At 46.0% G+C, this 19,901-nt stretch overlaps 3 protein-coding genes across 8 annotated transcripts; 2 read left to right on the top strand and 1 right to left on the bottom strand.

Annotated features, from left to right (window-relative positions):
• Position 1: 1 nt before the first annotated feature.
• On the top strand, positions 2-2,583 carry LOC120896838. The gene is made up of 2 exons (XM_040301320.1): positions 2-761; positions 853-2,583. The coding sequence occupies exons 1-2, from the start codon at positions 707-709 to the stop codon at positions 2,478-2,480; spliced, it is 1,683 nt and encodes a 560-aa protein (XP_040157254.1). The 5' UTR covers positions 2-706; the 3' UTR covers positions 2,481-2,583.
• A 31-nt stretch (positions 2,584-2,614) lies between these two features.
• LOC120896840 (protein Vhl) lies at positions 2,615-3,497 on the top strand. Its single transcript, XM_040301324.1, has 2 exons — positions 2,615-2,867; positions 2,942-3,497. Exons 1-2 carry the CDS (start codon positions 2,731-2,733, stop codon positions 3,486-3,488), a joined length of 684 nt encoding a protein of 227 aa, XP_040157258.1. The 5' UTR covers positions 2,615-2,730; the 3' UTR covers positions 3,489-3,497.
• Positions 3,498-3,609: 112 nt separating this feature from the next.
• LOC120896837 (gastrula zinc finger protein XlCGF26.1) lies at positions 3,610-19,642 on the bottom strand. 6 transcript variants are annotated; one of them, XM_040301317.1, is made up of 13 exons: positions 19,408-19,642; positions 9,877-9,952; positions 7,925-8,019; positions 7,804-7,836; positions 7,690-7,728; positions 7,466-7,598; positions 7,305-7,399; positions 7,118-7,207; positions 6,980-7,026; positions 6,650-6,904; positions 5,909-6,377; positions 5,516-5,725; positions 3,610-5,002 (listed from the first exon to the last, which is right to left on the bottom strand). In XM_040301317.1, the coding sequence occupies exons 1-13, from the start codon at positions 19,441-19,443 to the stop codon at positions 4,805-4,807; spliced, it is 1,776 nt and encodes a 591-aa protein (XP_040157251.1). In that variant the 5' UTR covers positions 19,444-19,642; the 3' UTR covers positions 3,610-4,804. The 6 variants fall into 6 exon arrangements, with proteins under 6 accessions (XP_040157251.1, XP_040157248.1, XP_040157249.1 ...); XM_040301314.1 differs by having other exon boundaries at positions 6,650-7,026; XM_040301315.1 differs by having other exon boundaries at positions 5,918-6,377; positions 6,650-7,026.
• Between the last annotated feature and the right edge of the window lie 259 nt (positions 19,643-19,901).

Raw genomic sequence — 19,901 nt, 5'->3', positions numbered from 1 at the left:
CCGCCGAGAGCCGCCGAGAATCGTGCACGGCGTGCGGAGTCACACGCATGGAGACGCGCGAATGCGCCGAATCAGTTGCGTGCGGAAAGTGTGCGTGTTCGGCGTGCTGGTGGAGTACTAGATGGGAATGTTTCAAATGTGACCAGTACTCGTTTTACCGTTCTCGGGAGATCAAAAGAACAAATTTGAACATAAAAAGATGAAAAGATGGATTATCAATAATTTTTCAATCGTACACCGAAAAAACAACACAACCCCCTTTTCATGTACCGCTTGGGTCGTGTAGCGATACAAAAAGAACAGACTATTTATATCCGAACAAAGAGCATTGTGCTCCAACAAGCATCGCAAGCATCTCACATCATCAATATCGTCGCCTACTATCTTAGCATGGAGGCATACGCGACAACACCTCTATTTATGTGGCGCGATGCAGCGGGACAAAAATAAATTGCCCGCCACTGCTCAGCGGGAGGTTCGGGTCTGGGCACGGTTGGGATCCGGACCATCGGAGCATTAAACTAAAAAATCAGTTCCTCCATCAGAACGGCTACACCCGGCCGAGGGCAGGTTCATTTAGTGTCAAGTGCTAACCGTGTACGGACATGGTCGGGATGAACGACCGGTGTATCTAGGTGGGAAGCGCGATTCTCGTTGCAGTCTTACGTCGGGGTCTCTTGGTTCATCCCAAGCTCAGCGGGATAGGATGATGCAATTGCAGCAACCGGGGCTGGTAGCGGATTGTGTGCAGTTTTTAAAATGTAAGGTGCTTCCTATCGCTGTGATGTGTGTTGTTTTGTTAACCTTTTGTTTGTGTGTTTGTGTGTGATTGTTTCGTTTCTGTTCCTTTAGCCGTTAAACGCTATCTGTGTGAAGAGTGCGAGGGTCCAACGGCGGATGATGCAACCCGGAACACCGACGAGCTAGCCGATGAGGAGACGTATTTGAATGTGTTGCAAAGCAAACGGTCACTTCCCGGTGTACGGGCCCGATTGATAGCGGAGTGTGACGATTTGTTGGAACGGTTGGAAACCGGTGCCGTAAGTACGCCGAGTTTGGTTGAACTGAAACATGTGAAAGAGGCGGATGACGCTTACGAAAAGCCACTAAATGATGAGGAGGATGATTCGTACATTGATATGAGTGGAGCGAACACTCTGAAAGCAGCAAACACTAGCTCGTCCAATGTTAGTATGGTCGAGCTAAAGGACGACCTAACCGCAGATCCCGATGAACCAAACGAAGACGAAACAGACGAGGTACCGTTCGGCCAGGTAGAAGAAAACTCGTACGACCTCACCACCGATCAGATCCTGTACGACGAGTGCATGCAGGAGGTTGGCCACGAAGGACAGGAAGTCCTCGCTTCTACACCAACTCCTCGCACACCGACGCCGGAAAATGCAGCGTCCGATAGCCAGTGCCCGTACGGGGGGCTTCCGGCATCGCATCTGCGCCTGCAGCAGTCACCCAAGCACGGCACACTGTTCAAGCAGGAGAAGCGGCTGTTTTTCGACCAGTTCAAGAAGTACTACGTGGGGCTGATCGGCAAGTGGCTGCTGGTGTACGGCAGCCACAACGATCTGAAGCCGCTGCAGACGATCTACATCAAGTGCATCAAGCTGGACCTGAGCCTGAACGAGCAGATCAACGAGAAGCACCTGTTCCAGATCATTACACAAACCGACTCGAAGGTACACTTCCTGTCGCCCAGCTTCCAAGACCTGAACGAATGGATCGTTGCGATCGAGAATAATCTGATCGAACGGGTGGCTGATCGGCCGGTGGAGGAATGCGCCGCCTTGCAAGCGTGCCGTAAACTACCCTTACCACCCTGTCCCGTGCCAGTGGGCGACGGGAAGGATGAGCCGGATCAGCGTGCGGCGAACCAGGTGGAGGATGGAATTTACGAGGAACCATCGTTGTGTCTCCAGACGGAAGCCATCGCGAAGGCTAAGGCGCACGGTTACGATACACCCAAGCCGTGCTGCGGCAAGGTGGCAGAGAATGTGCCCGTTGGTACCAAAGGTGGAGTTTGCAGTAAAGAAAGTGTAAGTAACTCACCTGCAAGCAGTAAAAAGCCTGATTTGCCAGCGAAAAGTCCCGACACGGCTGGAGGAACAACTGCTGCACCCACGCCCGTGAAGAGTTGGCTCAGGAATCGTTTCAACCGATCGGCCCCGGAACCGGGGGAGGTGAAGCTGTCCAAGAAAGCGCTGAAAAAGCTATCGTTTGAAGAGCTGCCCACGTCGGAGGGTAGCGCCGGCAGTGTCGAGCCGAAGTCGCCTTCGAAGTCGCCAGTGCAGCCGGCGCCGCCTTCGCCCAAATTCACCATCACCACTACGCCCACCAGCAAGGGTACGAAAATAAACATGATCATTAGTCAGCTGGAGGCGAACGGGCAGCTGAACCTGCTTTCCAAACGGCTGAACGACACGACCAAACGGTACACGTGGGTAACGGACGGTGTCACCGGTTGATGGAGCGTCGGCACAGTGCTGTTTCATTTTAAGTTTTATCTTTTTCGAATAAACGAAGTGCAATGTGATCTTAGCTGAGCAATAAAACCAAATTCAATGTGAAGCACATCTCAGGGGTGGGGAAATATTTTCCTTTCTCTGTTCTTTGAGCAAAATTCCATAGAAAACTTCCCTTTGAAAATTTAACTGGAAATGTCAAACGAAAACATAGAGCTGTCAAAACGGTGCTAGGGGCGCAAAAAAACATCGCATGCCAGATGTAAACAAACGTCTGCCCGAAACAACAGCAGGCTCTGTGCGAAATAGTTTCCTTTCCTTCCGAAAACACCTCAAGCAGGAAAATGAATATTATTTAATAGAAATAAAACCTTCCAGACTTCCAGTACGGTAAGTGTATTATCTCGCCGAAGACAGTAAATTGTGCCAATCGCTGCAGCTTACCCGCTTATCACACCTCACAGTCTACTTCCGTCGTTCTACCGATCGGCTGGCAACTTTGATGGGATCGGCGGAACCGCGGTCCCGTGCCTGGACTGGCGGCGAGCAATGGAGCATGACCCAAACCTGAGATCGGAACATTCGGTGCTGCGGTCGTTTTTGCTGTTTCGCAACACCACCGAGCGGACGGTGGACGTGTACTGGGTGAACTACTCCTCCCGGTTCATCCACTACACGACCCTCAAACCGAAGACGGGCTGCATGGTTAACACGTACGTTACGCACCCGTGGGTGTTCAAGGACCGACAGTCGGACGAGCGGATGCACGTACGGCACCAGCCCGTCTACCTGCCCGAACCGTGGTACACAAACTTCAACAGTGCCGGGCGGCTGACGAGAAAGGAGGTGAACATTCACTTTCCCGTGCGCACACTGATGGACAACTGTCTGTGGCGCATCGTGGCCCTGCTAGCGAACAAGGAGGAAAGTGCACTGCACGAACTGGAGATACCACGCGTGCTCAAGCAGGAACTGGCGGAGAAGCGAAACAATAAAGTAAGGAAAAAATGAAAACACTAACCACTGGCAGCAATCCTTCCGCGCATCGATCGGATAATTGTTCGAGAAAGACAGAGAGAGAAAGAAACGAACGTTGAAAAACTCCACGCCGTAAGTAACCATGCCGATTTTGAAATGATCATGTTCCATTTATTGTTTTTCCATTGCACACAACTAGGTATATTGCCCCTTTCTTTTTGCGCGTGGTGTCCAGGTTTACACATTAACATGCTTCACTCTACGTTTAGCGTTACTGTAGCACGACGAACGCAGCACCGGTTGCGCCAACTAATCAAGAGTTACCGGTTGCGACCGGAACAGCCGCGAGAACTATCATCATACTTTCTTATTCATTTTATTTAACGACCGATTCCGAGACGATTGGAATACATACATTCACAAAAATTGGGGTGCAGAATATGCTAGAGCTTCTTTACTGTTTCCTTTTCGCTTTCATTTTCTTTTCTCTAACAACAAATGATCGCTACTATCATGTTTAAAAGGTTTTTTTTTCTCTACTGGCAATAGGTACACCATATCTAACTGAAATAGAACATATTTCTCATACACTTGCCGCACACGCTATACCCACACTTCCGGCTGCCAAAGCGCACGTTGTGCCTATGTGTCTGTGTGTGAGTGTGTATGTTGATATATTTTTGTGTGGTTTGCCTAATAGTGTCCATTAAAAATTGTTTGTTCATTTTGTACTCTTTTTTGTAGTCGCTTTTCCATTCGCAACATCCCACAATTGTCCGTTACTATTCTCTTAATGATGTGCCGTCGAAATATTTCTAACTTTCTGCCCTACAGAAGTGTCGCCTAAATCGTCGGGGAAAGGATCTCTTGACACCGGTTCAATGTATCCGTTACCCTGTCTCTCTCTCTCTATTTCTCTTTATACGAATACTATATCTTATCTGTTCGACTATCGCGGGTTTATTACATTTTGTACAGCATAATGTGTTACCGTTTTGTTTTTTTCTGTTTTCCATAGACTAAAACGACCATTGGGTTTGTGACTTGATAAATGGATGTACCGAGCAGCACACTGCCCTATCCGATCCTAGCTGAACGTATACTAAAACATAATCCTACTCATAATATGTGGTACGCGACTGAAATGCTTTCCAAACCACTTTTCAAGTGATTTGCGTTTCGAAGGCATGCTTCCAGCTGCTATGCTTTCTGTATGGCGCATGAGAGCTTCGCAAGAACCGTGTCGGCATTGGTAATCATAACCGGCACACTTGACCTTTGTTTTTTGTTTTGTTTTGCTTCTTTGCCCATTTCCCCGGCGCTACAGCACACCTCGGTTCGGTCCCCTTTTAGCTGTGGAACTTCTCAATGTGCCGCGACAAGGTTTGGGGCGTCTTGAAGACGTTATAGCAGTAGGTGCAGATCAGCTTCGGCTGCACGTTGAAGGTGTTGTTCAGCGTGTTCGAGATGCCGAACAGGTTTTGCGTCTGGGCCAGCATGTTGGCCTGCAGCTCCGTCTTAATTCTATTGAAATTGCTCATTTTGTCCTGCGGAAAGAGAACGATGGGGATTTTGTTTGGTTACAATTTATGTAAGCTCAGTAGGGGAAAACAAGGTTTAAAAAAGCAGGAAAGAACAGAAAATCACAAACACACAGGTGGACCGATGAAACATAGGTAGATGAAATAACAGGCAAGGCAACGAATCAATAACATATAAAAAAAGCAAAACTGAAAACTTTATCCAAAAAGATCATTTAAGCAGTAGATGAATGATCTTTTAAGTACAGTTGTTCTAGAAAAGCAGTTAAAGAAAACAAATAATTCAATAATCTAACAAAAACACAACAAGAAGAGAAGACAGAAGAAAGAAAGAAAAAAGGGTCCCCCACATATAAACAAAAGCAGAGCACTAGGTGAACTACTATGCAAACAAGCAGGAAAGAAAGGCAAAAAAACCCCTGGAGTGGGTGTGTTATTAAATTATTTCCGAAAGTAAATGAAACATAAGAAAAGGTTAGCAAAATAAGATAAAACTATTTATTCGGATTTGCGCTTTACGTCAAGGTTTTGATCGATGTCGACTTTCATGGCCATGTCTGGTCGTTGCTGTAAGTGTAGTTGCTGCTGCTGTTGTTGCTGCTGCTGTTGATGTAGATGTTGTTGTTGCTGTTGTTGTTGCTGTTGTTGTTGTTGCTGCTGCTGCTGATGTGATTGCACTTGTTGTTGCTGTTGGTTCAGCTGCTCGCTTATATTGAGCAAATCGGATACCTGCACCGCAAGGGGCGTGGAAAAAAACAAACAAAAAGCCAGCATTACTTGTCTGATATGCCGCCATGAAAAGGCTGTGTAGCAAAACGGTAGGGACAGCGCAAAACGAAAAAACAAGGTACGAATTACGTGCAAAGCGGGCATGCAAAACTAAAAAACGGGGACAAAAGCTAACCAACTCACGGATAGAACCTTTAGCTTGCCGTCCCCGTTGCCGTTCGCCAGCTGCTGGTTGGCCTGGTTGATCTGGTTCTGATATGACTGGAAGCTGGCATTCATCACCGAGGCGGTGGGATGCAGCTGCGAGTGGAGCAGATGCGGTGGCACCGACGGTGGTGGTGGCGTTTCGATCCCCCCGTTCAGTCCGTGCAGCCCGTGCTGGATCAGCTTCTTGTCGTCCACCGGCAGCGACAGTGGGAGGGCGATCGGTAACCCGTGCGCCATCCGCAAATGGTTGCTCAACCCGTCCGCCGTGTCGAACGAATCGTTGCAGTTGTGATAGTGGCAGAAGTGCTTCGGCGCCTTGTTTCCGTCGGGCAGAGCGCCCAGCTTCTTGAGATCGACGGCGGGATGGTGCATCTGCATGTGCTTCGTGAGGTGGTTCTTCATGGTGAAACCTTCGCTGCAGCTAATCACCGGGCAGGTTAGGTATCTGGGAGTGTGCGAAGAAAAAAAAAAACAGTACAAAAACTGATTAAGAACATTGGTTGTGGAAAGAGCTACGTGTTCGGTTCCCTCGAAAAAACGGGATATCCCTCTTTAATCAATTGCTGATGAAGTTGAAACTGCCGTACAACGATGAACACGAATCGTGACGCAACGCAACGCTCGGGAAAGGCAACACCGCAGAGAAGCCGCCGGATCGAGTGGAAAACCGGCACGTCCGGGGGTGCCCCTATGCCGCCCCCCGCCTAGCCTTCTTACCTCCCGTCGACGTGCCTCTGCACGTGCTTCTTCAACAGCACCTCGTCGTTAAATGTCATCGAGCACATGGTGCAGGCGTAATCGCCGTGCTGCTTCATGTGCAGCAGCAGGTGCGACTCTTGTATAAACTTTTCCTCACACTTGGTGCACGAGTAGCCGAAATTGGTCCCGTGAATTTTCATGTGCTGCTGCAGATGCGACTGCTGCTTGAACGACTTATCGGGGCACTGCGGACAGAAAAACCCTCTAGTCGAACTGTGGTTGGTAATTAAATGAAGGTTCAATTGAGTAACTTGGCTAAACTTGCGCGGACACTGATTGCATACGTACAGGGTGGTTTTGTGGTGCGTTTTCATATGGTTGTTTAAGTTTGTGACCTGCAAATGGGGACAAAAGGAAGGGGGATCGTTTTATTACTGTGACTTCCGTCCACCGCATTGGCTGGCTTCTCAAGGGCTTCTTCCTTACCTGAGCAAATGAGCGGCCACAGTTTGATTCTATACAAACGTACGGTCTTTCGCCCGTATGCAATCGTCGATGATTGTTCAGATTGGTAATCTAAAGAGTAGTAGTGGGAGGTGAAATTAAGAACACAAAAAGATATTTTAAATTCAGGTTCTGACCACGCCATCGTTTTCTATAAACGAACACTCACCTGAGTAAAGGCTTTTCCACAGTCGACGCACACGTATGGTCGTTCGTTGGTGTGTATGCGAACGTGGTTGCGCAGATTAGCTTGCTGGGTGAAACCTACCGAACATCCAAGCGTATCATAAGCAATCACGATTAAAAAAACTTTAACCGAGTTGTTCCTACCTTTTTGGCAAAACTCGCACACATATTTCTTTTCCGCCGAGTGATTCCGGATGTGATTGAGCAGGGAAGTTTTCCGGCTGAAAGTCTTGTTGCAGATTGGGCAGCTTCCTTCCTCTCCATCGAGCACTTCGTTCTGCAATCAAAGCAAGCACACGCATACAGATTAGCTAAACGATGTTTAACCAGGAAGATCCTTAACGGCCGTTCAAAACCAAGCTCCTTACATCGATGGTCTGCAGAGTTGCCTCGAGATCGAAGTGTGCCTGTGACGAGAATGAAACCAATGGAAACGAATCACAAACAAGCTTTCGCACTCAAATTGTGGCTTCACAACTTACCAGCTTCTTCGAGTTTGGATCCCCTTGATTGACCTGTTCGAGGGGGAGAAGAAAGGATTCACGAAATAATAACGAACCAACTCCGCGTGGCTGTGTGCACGCTGCCTGAAAAACTACTCACGGTATTGCCCAGCAGCACCGGCAGGTTGGAGCCGGTGGGTACCATCGTGGGACGGGAGCCATCGTAGAAGTTGGGCATCATCCCTTTGGAGATTCCTTTAAAACGTACACGATTCAATAAATACGGCCGTGTTCGGACCAACGGGGGCGGCGTTCGCGGTGAGTACTATAAAACGCAGACAGGAAAGAACCGAGATGCAATTCCGTGATTAATCTCGCTTGCACTACGCTGCCTTAGGAAAGATGTGTTCTGTTTCTGAAAGCCCGTTGTTTCGTTTCGGGTTTGCTGCTATAAATATCTTCGCCCTCCCCCCTAGTTCCTTGGAGTGTGTGTGGCCACTCTCTCTTGTTCGCAACTGAAGCCGAGAACCATTTTCAGTGCCCGTGCCTGTCTGGCTCTGTCCATTTGCTACGCACTGGATTGTGAGTTTGTGTGGATTTACCTGCCGTGCCGTGCCTAGCAAAGCATTTTCGCTGCCGTCGAATTGTTGTTTTTGTGTGTTTTTTTTTTCTAGCGATGCAAGCGATTTGTTCTTAAGTAAACACAATTGTAATGAAAAAAATTGTTTGACAGTGGGCAAAGCGTATTTTACACCGATCGCTTTTTTTACTCTCTCTCTCTCTTTACTTTGGGATATTTTTTCTATGTTTAACGGGCTGTCAAAACGGCGCGAAGGGTTTTTTTGGCTGCGGAATTTCATCGAAAATATCCCTCCGGCATTGGTGTGCGGTCTGAGCGTGCACGCTGCACCATGATGTATGATAATGGTTTATTTATGATTTTTGAATTATTTATAAAGAGGAACTATTTTTTGTAGCTCATACTTAATAAGCTCCGCAAACACACGAAGTAAAACTGTGTGAAAGTTCACCATGTTCTGATACGATTTTTAGATATTAGTTTTACGCAGCGCGATACTTGCTAGAGCACAGCCTCAGTCCAGACCAACGCACAGTGGGCACAGAAGGGTGCGACAACGGCTAAACATTTTGAATTTTGAATCATTCATCATCGAAACGTGTTCAATGCGGGGTCGTGTTACAAAACCTATAAAGCTTCCAGGCATTGCTCTATTAAATGAGAATTGCGAATAGACTCGTTTAACGAACTCCGTGTTTAAGGTTACACGAACACAAAACAACATTTCTGTAATTGAAAATTCTGTGAATTATTAAACGTGATAGTTTTGCTTCAATCTTTGGGGCGGTTCTGTGGCACAGTCGTCAATTCGTACGACTTAACAACATGCCCGGCATGGGGTCAAGCCTCTAATTGATCGTTCGAAAGCCAAGTAGAGTTTTGCTTAAAGTAAACAACGCAAGAACGTGTTGAAACTATTACAGATGCAAATTTTACATCCATTTGACCTATAGATGTATTTTCATAAGGATTGAGTATCTTGGCTTGCAATATTATGGTTTTTGAATGACTAAAACTGAATTTGATTGCCATTTCGAGAACGAGGAGCATTAAGAAGCTTTTTTGATTATGTGAAACCACACTATAATCAGAAAACTCCAGGGCATATCAATATGGTTACACAAGAGACTCGCGTTTCAGTATTAAATTACACCTTTGGAAAGTTTTCATAAATTACAAGTTTCAATAAGTCAGCCGTAACTTATTAGAAAATTTGGTTCATTTTTCAACCATTCTGTTGCAACGAAATTGTAAAACCACAATCTTGGCAATGCGATTTGATCGTTGTACATTAAAATGCTACTACAATTCATACAATTTATACAGAGCTTAAAATTGATTACTTAAAATCAGTTACTAAATAGACTATCTATCAATTCAATCTTAAGTCGAAAAACCTAAACCCAAAACAACTCCAAGGAACTTCCTGCCGATACGAAACTTTGCCTGCGTTGGCACTCAGTGGGGTGGAAAGTAATAATGAAGCTGTAGACTGATGTTCCCCGTCGGAGGGTTTACGATACTTACCTTACCTTGCTTCAGCAAAAGAAGGAGTTGCAGATATAGAGTGTCAATGTCCATATAAGAGCATTCAATGTTCCTGTTGTCCTTTAGGTTAAAATTAAACAACCGTTTATGATTAGTATTGGAGCATTAGTATTGGAGAGAAAATCCAACCAATAGAAGAAAATCTGAGAAAATAAACGAAGGACGAACGAAACACACACAAAACAAAAACACAGGACGATAAACAGAAAAAGGTCTTTTGTGAGAAATGCATGACGAATGTAATAATTGTATGCGGATATGAATTATGAAACCGAAAAAGCAAAACCATAGCTGGCTGCGTGCCGCGTGAGCATGGGCAAAGCGGAAGTGCCAAACCGTTGTTTAATAGAAACGTGCGCTGCCAGCAACAACAAGTAGTTTCCAAAACAGTTTTCCGCCACCGGGAGCATGCAACACACACACATATGTACGCGTGTCAGCCCCGCAAGGTGGGTGGGAGAGGGGAGGTTTGGGTTGTGTGTTATTTTGATAAACTTTGCCAATCCCCTCGGTATGCCGGTACCCCCAACATACATACATCCACACACTCACACACCGATACAGATGTTCGGATTTGCTGGAGCTGGAAAATACATAGCCTCTGCCAGGCTGCCGTCGGAGCACATGGTGCGCTCGCGAAAAACCCGACCCGACGCACGGCGCGCTCGTTCGGCATATCAGTTTATGCTGCAAGCCACCGCGCGCGCCACCACCAACCCAAACCGGGGCCCGATATATAGCCGATCGTCCACCGGAAGGAAAAGCGCAATCCTATGTATGCATACACGCATACACACCGAACATATGTGTGTGTGCGCTACCAACACACGGAACACGCGTTAGCCCTGACTCTACGCCACCGCTCCTTGGCGCTGGTCGAATTGCGGAAGCTATTTCTGACTGGTTGCTTCTGGCGTACCATACGGCACGGGCTCGTTTTTGCGCACACCAAGCTGCAGGCTCCAGCAAACATTACGTTCATTGATGATTTCAATGCCTACTGCTACTGCTGCTACTGGTGCAATCATCTGCTGTGGAAGTTTTTCCCCCGACACACGAACACGAACCTGTTGTCGATTGGGGGGGATGTTTTACTGTTTTGGGACATTAGTGACGCTAGGACGGTTGGAAGCGTGACTGCAGCGTGTGTGTGTGTGTAGCGTGTATTAAGGTCCGAATGATGGCGATCTGTGTAAGTGTATTTATTATTAGTTTTTAGTTCAATTTCTAACAGATTTAGTTCCTTTTTCATGTGTCCAATCAACCGTAGAAGATAAAAAAGCACACATACACACACAAACACACCTATTCCTCGGTTCATTGACTCTCAACAAAGCACAAAACATTGCATTGGTAGTGTTGTTTAATGAAAAATTTGCTCACTTTTAGCTCTCCTTCTGCGTTGGGGGCAAGCAAACATAAAAAAACACACACAAACACACACACAAACACAAAAAGACACTTTACGTGCGGCCGTTTTAAGACACCCCTTTGCTCCACGTGTCCGAAAGTGAAGACTCTCTCCTCCTGTGTCCCACACACACACACACCTGTGCCGCTGTATACTTTCCACAAGTAAGAGTTCCGTGATTCCGAGATGAACATGGCGCCACATAGCCGCCTTTTACTGCGATGCCACCACGTCTTGGACCCTTCTCCCACTTTCCTTCACTTTCCTAATGAAAAAGGAAACCGACCCGAGCACCGTTGCTCCTTTGCCGTACCGTTTTTTTGGGGTAAAAGATGTTGTGCCGAAGGGAGAGAAAGGGGAAGAATAAGAAGTGAGAAAACCCGGTGGTGTGGGGGAGGGAGGATAGCGGGTGTGTTGGGTCTGCAGTTATCATATGACGGTTGTTTAAATGAAGGTTGTTTAACTTTTTTTCCACGCTCCTGGCAAGTGGTTCGCTCTTCATTGTTGCGCAAGTGAGCGAGACAGGGCATAATTTGCTCATACGGGGAGGTGGGGAAAGGGGAGTTGGAATAGAAGAGTTGTTCCACCACCACCATCACCCGCACCGGCACAGGGGAGAAGAATTAAACACGAACCACGGAATGTATGTAATGAATCGGGGCACGGGATGTGTTTTGTAATGTTCCGTTGCGGCTCTCCGGCGAGCGGTTGGGCTTTTTGAGTGTTTGCGGGTGTTTTGCCGTGAGCACACACACACACGATTTATTGTCCATAAAGTACGGCATTGGTTTGATGGCACACCGGATTTTTGAGATTGTTCTTTTGTTACTCCAGTTCGTTTACGATTAACATTATTTAACACAGTTCTCACACGTTTATAACTCATTGGAATGTATGATAAGATAAGGGAGGAAAAAATACAAATATTTTTATAACTGAAACACACAATTTCACAAAAAATAAAAAAAAAACACACACAATGAAACAAACACATGCAAATAAGTGCATTTAGATACCCAAAAAGAAGAGCTATTCGATCACGGCAAGCTTCCGGCTAGTCAATCACAGGCAAATTGCACCGTAGAGTAATCACTTTTTAATCGGTCTGTTATTAAGATTTCCCAGCACTCTTTCAGCCTCTTTCACTCCCCTGTTGGCTTCCTTGCGCCCGAATCTCGCGCGCGCACTCGAGTCACAACGGCGCGACGGTAGACCGATTTGTATTAATTATTAAAACACCTCTAAACGTTGGATAATTGAAAAACTTTTGCCACTGCACTCGGGTCACAAGCTTTCGAAGGGGGATGGAGAAATTTGCTCCCCACCAATAGCCCAATAGCGCGCGCGCCGAACCAACTTCTTCGGTCACCGAGAAAGCGCGTTCAACTGACTGACCGACTCAAGACGCAGTGCTGCTGCTGGTGCTGCTGGTGCTAGTGCTGCTGCCTGTACTACCGCTGCTGGCAAATTGAATAATAAGACTGAGAATTCATCAAAATTTTAAAAATCTTCCAACCTGTACCACCGACACCGACCCGAGAGTGCGCGCGCGACCCGACCGGGGCGCTTTGCGAGGGTGGCCCCGAAATTCACCAAGACACACGCCGAAAATGCCGAAAATACCCTCCCTATCGCATTCCCTTCCCCGCCTTCGCTCGCACACACACACAGAAACACGCCTTTACAACACAGCGCAGGAAGCGCGTCCCGCACACACTCACACACCATTCATTTTCCTGTACCGGTGGGGGAAGGACAACCCTTGGGTCGACGATCGTCGTCGTCGTCGTCGTCGTCCTGAGGAAAACCCATTCGGCGCAAGAGACAGGACGGCTTTTAAAACGGGCGGGTGAGCTGGCAAATGGAGGGTGGCGAGCGACGCGCAAAAGCGTTGTATATATCACCATTAGCGTCGTCTTCTTATTTACTTAAGACGCATACCGTGAAGATAGCGAACCCGGTGAGAGACAGAGCAAAGCAATACAAAACAAAAAACTCGTGCCTGTCCCGGGAGAAAAACAAAAGCAAAAGCGATCCAAGAAGGCTAGCACGCGACCAGTGGGCTGAACAGCAGAAGGGGGGGGGAGGGGTGAAAGGGGGTGGTTTATGGTGGTTCTGGCGAGGGTGCGAGGTTGCAAGAGCCATACGAAAATGATAAAAAGGGAAGGAAAAGCAGCAACAACAACAACAACAACAATAATGCACACACACACACACATACAATTTTCTTATTCCGTTGTATGGTGTTGCCGTGCAGCATCTCCTCCCTGTCCACTGGAAATTACTTTTTTCCACCCCATTTTCGGAAGGGTGGTTTCCCTTCCTAACTCTTTCGCAATAATTCCTTGGCCAGTCGATGTAAGGAGTAGAGGTTTAAAATTAAAAAAAAACACACACACACACAGTCGTACAGAATCTTTTAATTTCCCTGCATGTTTGGTGTTCCAACCCCTTTCGGCTCGTTTTTTTTCTTCTAATTTTCATTTTTATATTTGTTTTCCTCCCTTTGCTACAGTTTTCTTTGTCTCCCTCTCTCTCTCTCTCTCTGTCTTTCCAACAATCTTACATTCTTACACGGCTGTAGCAGTAAACAATTTTCACACTTTACAGGCGCGTTCGTCCACAAAATGGCCCAACGGAGCGTGTGTGTGCGTGCGTGCGTCGCGGATCAGGCGCCTCCATGGCGGGCGGCCCTCCGGCGGGCTGATGCGCCAAAAACGAGCGTAATAAAAATATATACATGACAAAACCACCTCCCAACCGCCCACCACTTCCTCCCTTTTCACCCTTTTTTACGTAAAGATTTTCTTCTTGCCTTGAAGCCCCCGGGATAGCGAGTGGAATGGTGAGGGACGCGCAAAGGAGAAGCAGTAGGAGTAGGAGGAACAATCCGTCCAGCCAAATACCATAATATTCCGCCCGAGCAAACAGTGGCGGCTGTGAGTGTGAGAATAGGGAGCAGTAATAATACTTTTAAAAAAATACACCCCTCAAACTCACATACAAACACACTGAACTGCACGATCTCCAAAAAAAAACACACGCACACAGTCGAAGAAAGCCACCGCCACCGTAAGGCAGAGGTGGCCATCGTCGCTCCTTGCAGGGCGAAGGAGGCCGCGCTTCGAAGAAAACAGCGTTGCTGTTTGCGAGGGGGTAAAAAGGACTCAAGCAACAAAGCTGTGTGTGAGAGAGAGATAGCACGAGAAAGCAATAGTGCGATAGAGAGCAAGACGAAAGGCGTTTAAAAAGGAAACGTCTCTCTCTCTCTCTCGTTCGTTCTTCTCGAGAAGCGGAGCTCGCTTTTCTTCGCTGCTCGCCCTTAACTTCTTCCACCCCATTGCTTCCCTTCTCTCCCAGCCTCTACTGACCTATCCCTTTTTCTTCACACTTTCAATCGTCCGTCTCGTTCGCTCCTTTTGCAGCTATCCTTTTTTAAAACAAAATCGTCCAACCGTCTTTCGCCTCCGCTGGTTTGGTCGAATTGGCACGTTTTTTTTGCTCATCTTTTGCTTTTTCTTTCAAGCACACGGAAGGCGATGATGGGGGAGGGAAAAAATGGTGGAGGTGAATGCCGAGGAACAACCCTCCCTTATCGTGAAAACAAAAGTGACTATAAATTTTTCGCCCCCAAAAAAGGGAAAGGAGACCTATCTTTGGCACCGTCTACATCGGTGTATGTGTGTGTGTGTGCGCGCCTTTTGAGTAGGGGTGAAGACACAGAAGCAAAACAAAAAAAAATAGTAACAGGAGGGAAAAATATAAAATGAAATAGCACAAGAAAACGAGACCTCGATGCTGGGGGAGGCGGTGAAAAAATAAAACATAAAAAAATGTATATATATGCGCACTCCACCGCCATGCTGGCCGCCATTTGCTGCAGCAGCAGTGGGGTGGGAAGTGAGCGAATTTGGGGTGGGTTTTTGGCAGAAACGGGTGGAAGGGCGCCAGAAGGAAGAAGGAAAAAAAAGCCACGCAAACACCGACACCGGCCCACGGAATCGACCAACCACACGGGAGCTGCGAGGTGCGTAGGATTTTACGTATTCTTTTTTTGTTCACCCTCTTGTTCTATCTCCGTCTATCTCTCTCTCGCGCTGCTTTCGGTGGTTCGGTGGCGTGCGGCGCGAAGGGCTGAAGTTGAAGAAGCGAAATAAAACCGATAGGGCGACCGGAGAAGAGAATTATTAACGAACTTGGAACGAAACAACAATAAAAAAAGGAAAACTCAACACATACACACACACACACGCACAGCGAACGACATTGAAAGGGGTGGTGGTATAGGGTGGGTGCTGTTTTCTTCGCTTGCAGCGCCGTGCGGCGTCGGGCCAGAGAGGGAGGAGACCTTCTGTCCTGTGCGTGTTGCGTTGGTAGTGGTCGCTTGGGATGCTGACGAGGGGGGGGAGGGGGTGGGAAGAGTTGAAGAGCAAGGAGGGCGGTTATTATCTCGGACGATGGCTTGGCGGGAAAAAAAGAAAATGGAAGTTTTCTTTGCCGAATGCGTCAGGCTTGCGGCAACAGAGAGGAACTCCCGTTTTCGCGGATGGAAATAAATCTCCATCACTGAGTGGGAGGGTGATGGAGAGGGTGAGTGGGGGGGGGAATTGAAGAAAAAACAGAAGAATATGAAAATGATGCCCACTCGCTCCCCTTCTTTTTATCTTCCAAGGTACTAATCAACCACCCGCTCCCCTTCCCTCTTCAACCACCCATCATCCTTCTTATGTCAGCCATCATCTTTTCCACTCGCCCGCTACACAGCCTGCTGTTGTTTTCCCTTTTTTCCTTTGCCCACATCAATCCGTTCCTGTTTTTTCCGTTATTATTTAAAAAAGAAGAACAAACGACGAACCCCCTACTGCTATCCCTTTCCCCCGACCTTCTTTTTGTTCTTCTCTCCCCCCACCCCTCCCACCTCCCCTCATGGCCACCGAAGTTAAGACGAATTCGAGTTTGGGATTGTTTTTCCGGGCGCTTCACTGTTTCGCACGGGGTGGCCTTCGCCTTCGCCATTAATTTACCCCGCCTCGCTGACTCCTTCTCCTTTCATCTTACCTCTTCCTTCCTTTTTTTTGTCGTTATTGCTGTGGCAGGGCTATCAGCAACCCAAAGAAAACAAAGAACGGCTCCATCTTGGGGGGGGGGGGGCAGCAGCAACAACGCAAAGTACGGCTTCTTTTCTTTGCCAAACGGCGAAACCCTTTCGCCATTGGAGGGATGATTTTGCTTTTCCTCGAGCCCCACTTATTGCTCCGCCAGTTTGTTGGACTTTGGTGGTACCTTTTTTTTTATTTCGGTTCGTTCGCGAACATTTCTTGGCCATTTTTTGCTTGGGTTTTGTTTTGTTTTTGTATGTGTGTGTGCGTGTGTATTGTGATGTGCGTTGGTGCGATCTGCGTCCTTCACTGGATGGCCTACTCTAGATGGATGCTGGGGATGCTCTCTCTCTCTCGCTCTCGCTCTCTTTTGCTCTCTTTTGCTCTATGGCAAGTAGTGGTTTTCTTTTTCACTTGCTCTTGTTTTTTTTCCTCAACCCTTTCACATCCCAACCAACCAACTCACCACATTCGCTGGTCCACTCTCTGGCCTCGGGTTTGCTTTGCTTCGACTTGTCTTCGGTGGTTCCGTCTTGAAATGGAAATGAGTTTTTTGTTTTCGCTGTTGTTGTTGTTGTTTCTTTCATCAAGTTAGCCTTGCTCTTGCCCATCGTACCCCCCGCCCTCCCACAATCACCCAGCCCAGCTAGCCGGAGGCGTTGTTATCAATTTAAATGTCCAGGCCGTCGTTATCTCTGTATATTGAAAATGGTACCTATATGCTCCAGTTTCTTTAGCGCAACCGTTTCTTTTTCATTTTGTTTTTTTTCTTCTTTTCCTTCCAGCTACGGGCTATGTGCTATTGTGGGCTACGCTACGCTAGTGTCTGTGTGGTTGTGTGATTCACAGTTTTCACTTTCTTTTCCCCGACCAGTACATAAGCGGAGCAGGGTTTGCGCGCAACGATGGGTTAGGGTGCCACAGGGAAGGAAGAAAAGTCTTTTCCGAAGGTTGATGATGGCCACTTCAGCAGGATAGCCTCGCCAGACACACAGACACACAGACACACACACACACACACTTTCAAACCGGCTTCCATCGTAGCTGGCCCTTGGGCTATCACAGTTCAGTTAAAAAAAAACCCACCCACCACCCTCGCAGGGGGTTTCTTCAGCACATCGATCATCGAACGTGCGGTGTGGTGCGCTGGTTGGAGGGGTACATTTCGATTACAGACGATTATCGGCTCTGTGTCGTCGGGAGAGTTCTTTTTCTTCCGGCCCTCCTGATAAGTTTGAGATATTACGTCAGTGGAAGGAGCGGAACCTTTTTATTTGCTTTTACTTTGCGAGGCTTTATGTAAACAAATGAGAGAAGGGCAAAAAACTGAACAATAAAACGAAGAAAATGCAAATTATACAAAAGTAAATAAGGAAAGTTGTGACGTAAAAATAAAACCAAACGAATTGATTTAGCTTCAAATCATAATGTAACGTATATTTCTGATTTAAAAAAGTATATACAAAAGATAATAATATTCACGTAAATTACAATTGAATTAAAATTAACATAAATAAAATGATTAATAACATAAATATAGTTAATAACTCGTTTTGGTAACGCATCGCAATCACTACTTCTTCGTGTCGCAACACTAAATTTTCTTCACCAGATAGTCTTCTTCAAATGTATACATTTTTGTTACCAATTTCTTTTGCAGTTTAAATTAATATTTTTTGGTTAAGCAATACGGCAGAAGCTGTTCCTTCTGAATAAAAAAAACTAATACTTTTTAATAACCAATAGTTAATGAGTATCAAATGAAGGTATTCGTTGTGTACTAGCGTAGCAGAGCCTTATTTTTAATTAATTCTTTTGAGATCATTTTGGCATTAAACTTTGGAAAAATGTAGGCTTAATACGTGACAAATTAAACCGTACCTTTTCTTTACAAGGTGAAAAGATGGTTATACTTATGGTTAAGTAAGGAATATACTTTTTCGAATAATTTGTAACTATAAAATGTTGCATTTGTTGGTATGGTATTTTGGTAATATTTCTTTAAAAATATCCTGATTTGTTATGTATAATGCACCAAATGAAAGGTAATTTAGTGTTCTTCTTGATAGATATTATGTTGTATCAAACTAACATTTATTTATAAATATTTTTTGTTATTTCCTTAATGAACTTGGAACAAAAAAACAACAAATGTTGCAAACAAACTATAATAGAAAAATGCTTGGATACGGATAAAACATATAGAAGAAGTTTCATTGAGCTGAAAATTGAGTTCATTCATTGAGCAATTAAATTACCTATTGTTTGATGCATTATTCGTAATATTTAAGCAGTTATGTATAAACAATGTGTTAAAAATTAACAAAACAAAAATCTTTGAAATATTCACGATATACTATATCTAATCAATGTTTCGTATCAAAATCTTACTGTTGGACGTGTATTCTTTAAGATAATATTTCTATCTTTTGCGTAGCAATGCCGCAACAGGAATATTTTCAGCATAACAAACGTTCATTTTAAATAAACACAAAACACTAACATCAAATCTCCTTTCCACTTAAATGCTTGCCTAATGTAGCTTCTTTTAAACAACACCACCGCAGAGATATGAAAAAACAAAAACTGTTCGGGCGCGCGGTGCACAACATTAAACACGCTCCTCCGTTTGCAAACAGTTCCGACATTTGCAGCACGCATTCAAACAAATCAAACCAAAAGTGGTGCGTTGTTTAAATTTTTCCTGCCTTTAACGTTAGGCGAACGTTATGTTCTGGCTTCAACAATCGCACAAGTCACTAATCGCACGCACGCGGGGGATACAGCACCACGCATAGAGGCAAGGGAAGACGGTAAAGTCATTAAACAATAAACACACGCTCACACAAATGATTGTAGCAATAATTTACAGAAACCAAGCAATATTGTTGTAATATAGATTTAAACAACGCAAAGACACACAAACACAAGCAGTTCAGGCAGGGAACATAATACTAACAAAAAAACACACACACACACACATTCAGTAAAAGTGTAAGATTTACTATTTCTAGCTGTCGTCGGTGATCGTCGTCGATCATTTGCGGATCGTTCCGAGATGAAAAATCGAGGTTTTTTGTTCAAACAAATTTGAAGTAACTGGATCTTAGGAGTCTGTGGAGTTTTTGCTATTGCACTGTCACACGATTGTCACCGTTCCGCATTGCACTTTACACGGATGCATTGGCGTACCCAGCAGAACCTTGAGGAAGCTAAAGAACGCGTCCTACCTTTTGCCACCGTTCGAGTGGACTAATTTCCGCACGCTGACCTTCAGAGGCTTCTTGTTGTCGTGTACGACATGCCGCCTGACCACGACACACATGGAATGGACCGACCGACACACACACACACACACGATGAAACGATACAGTGGTGTGTTGCAGAGGGCAACGGGCGGAGCCGGTTTGAAGGTCCAGCATAAGGGTTTACACTTTGAATTTCGCTTATGTAAATCGGTCTAAGCACAGCGGATCCCGAAGGGTCACCCCTTTCCAAT

Source organism: Anopheles arabiensis, chromosome 2 (genome assembly GCF_016920715.1).
Source record: "Anopheles arabiensis isolate DONGOLA chromosome 2, AaraD3, whole genome shotgun sequence".
Classification (NCBI taxonomy): Eukaryota; Metazoa; Arthropoda; class Insecta; order Diptera; family Culicidae; genus Anopheles; species Anopheles arabiensis.
Note: the sequence above shows the minus strand (reverse complement) of the source record. Positions and strands in the feature narration are given on the sequence as shown.

Coding starts and splice junctions, on each gene's coding strand:
- LOC120896838 (XM_040301320.1), top strand. CDS start 707: ATGATGCAATTGCAGCAACCGGGGCTGGTAGCGGATTGTGTGCAGTTT. Junction 762..852: donor TTGTGTGCAGTTTTTAAAAT/GTAAGGTGCTTC, acceptor CTGTTCCTTTAG/CCGTTAAACGCTATCTGTGT.
- LOC120896840 (XM_040301324.1), top strand. CDS start 2,731: ATGCCAGATGTAAACAAACGTCTGCCCGAAACAACAGCAGGCTCTGTG. Junction 2,868..2,941: donor CCTTCCAGACTTCCAGTACG/GTAAGTGTATTA, acceptor CACACCTCACAG/TCTACTTCCGTCGTTCTACC.
- LOC120896837 (XM_040301314.1), bottom strand. CDS start 19,443: ATGATCGACGACGATCACCGACGACAGCTAGAAATA. Junction 9,953..19,407: donor ACCGACGACAGCTAGAAATA/GTAAATCTTACA, acceptor TTTAACCTAAAG/GACAACAGGAACATTGAATG. Junction 8,020..9,876: donor CCTTCTTTTGCTGAAGCAAG/GTAAGGTAAGTA, acceptor TACGTTTTAAAG/GAATCTCCAAAGGGATGATG.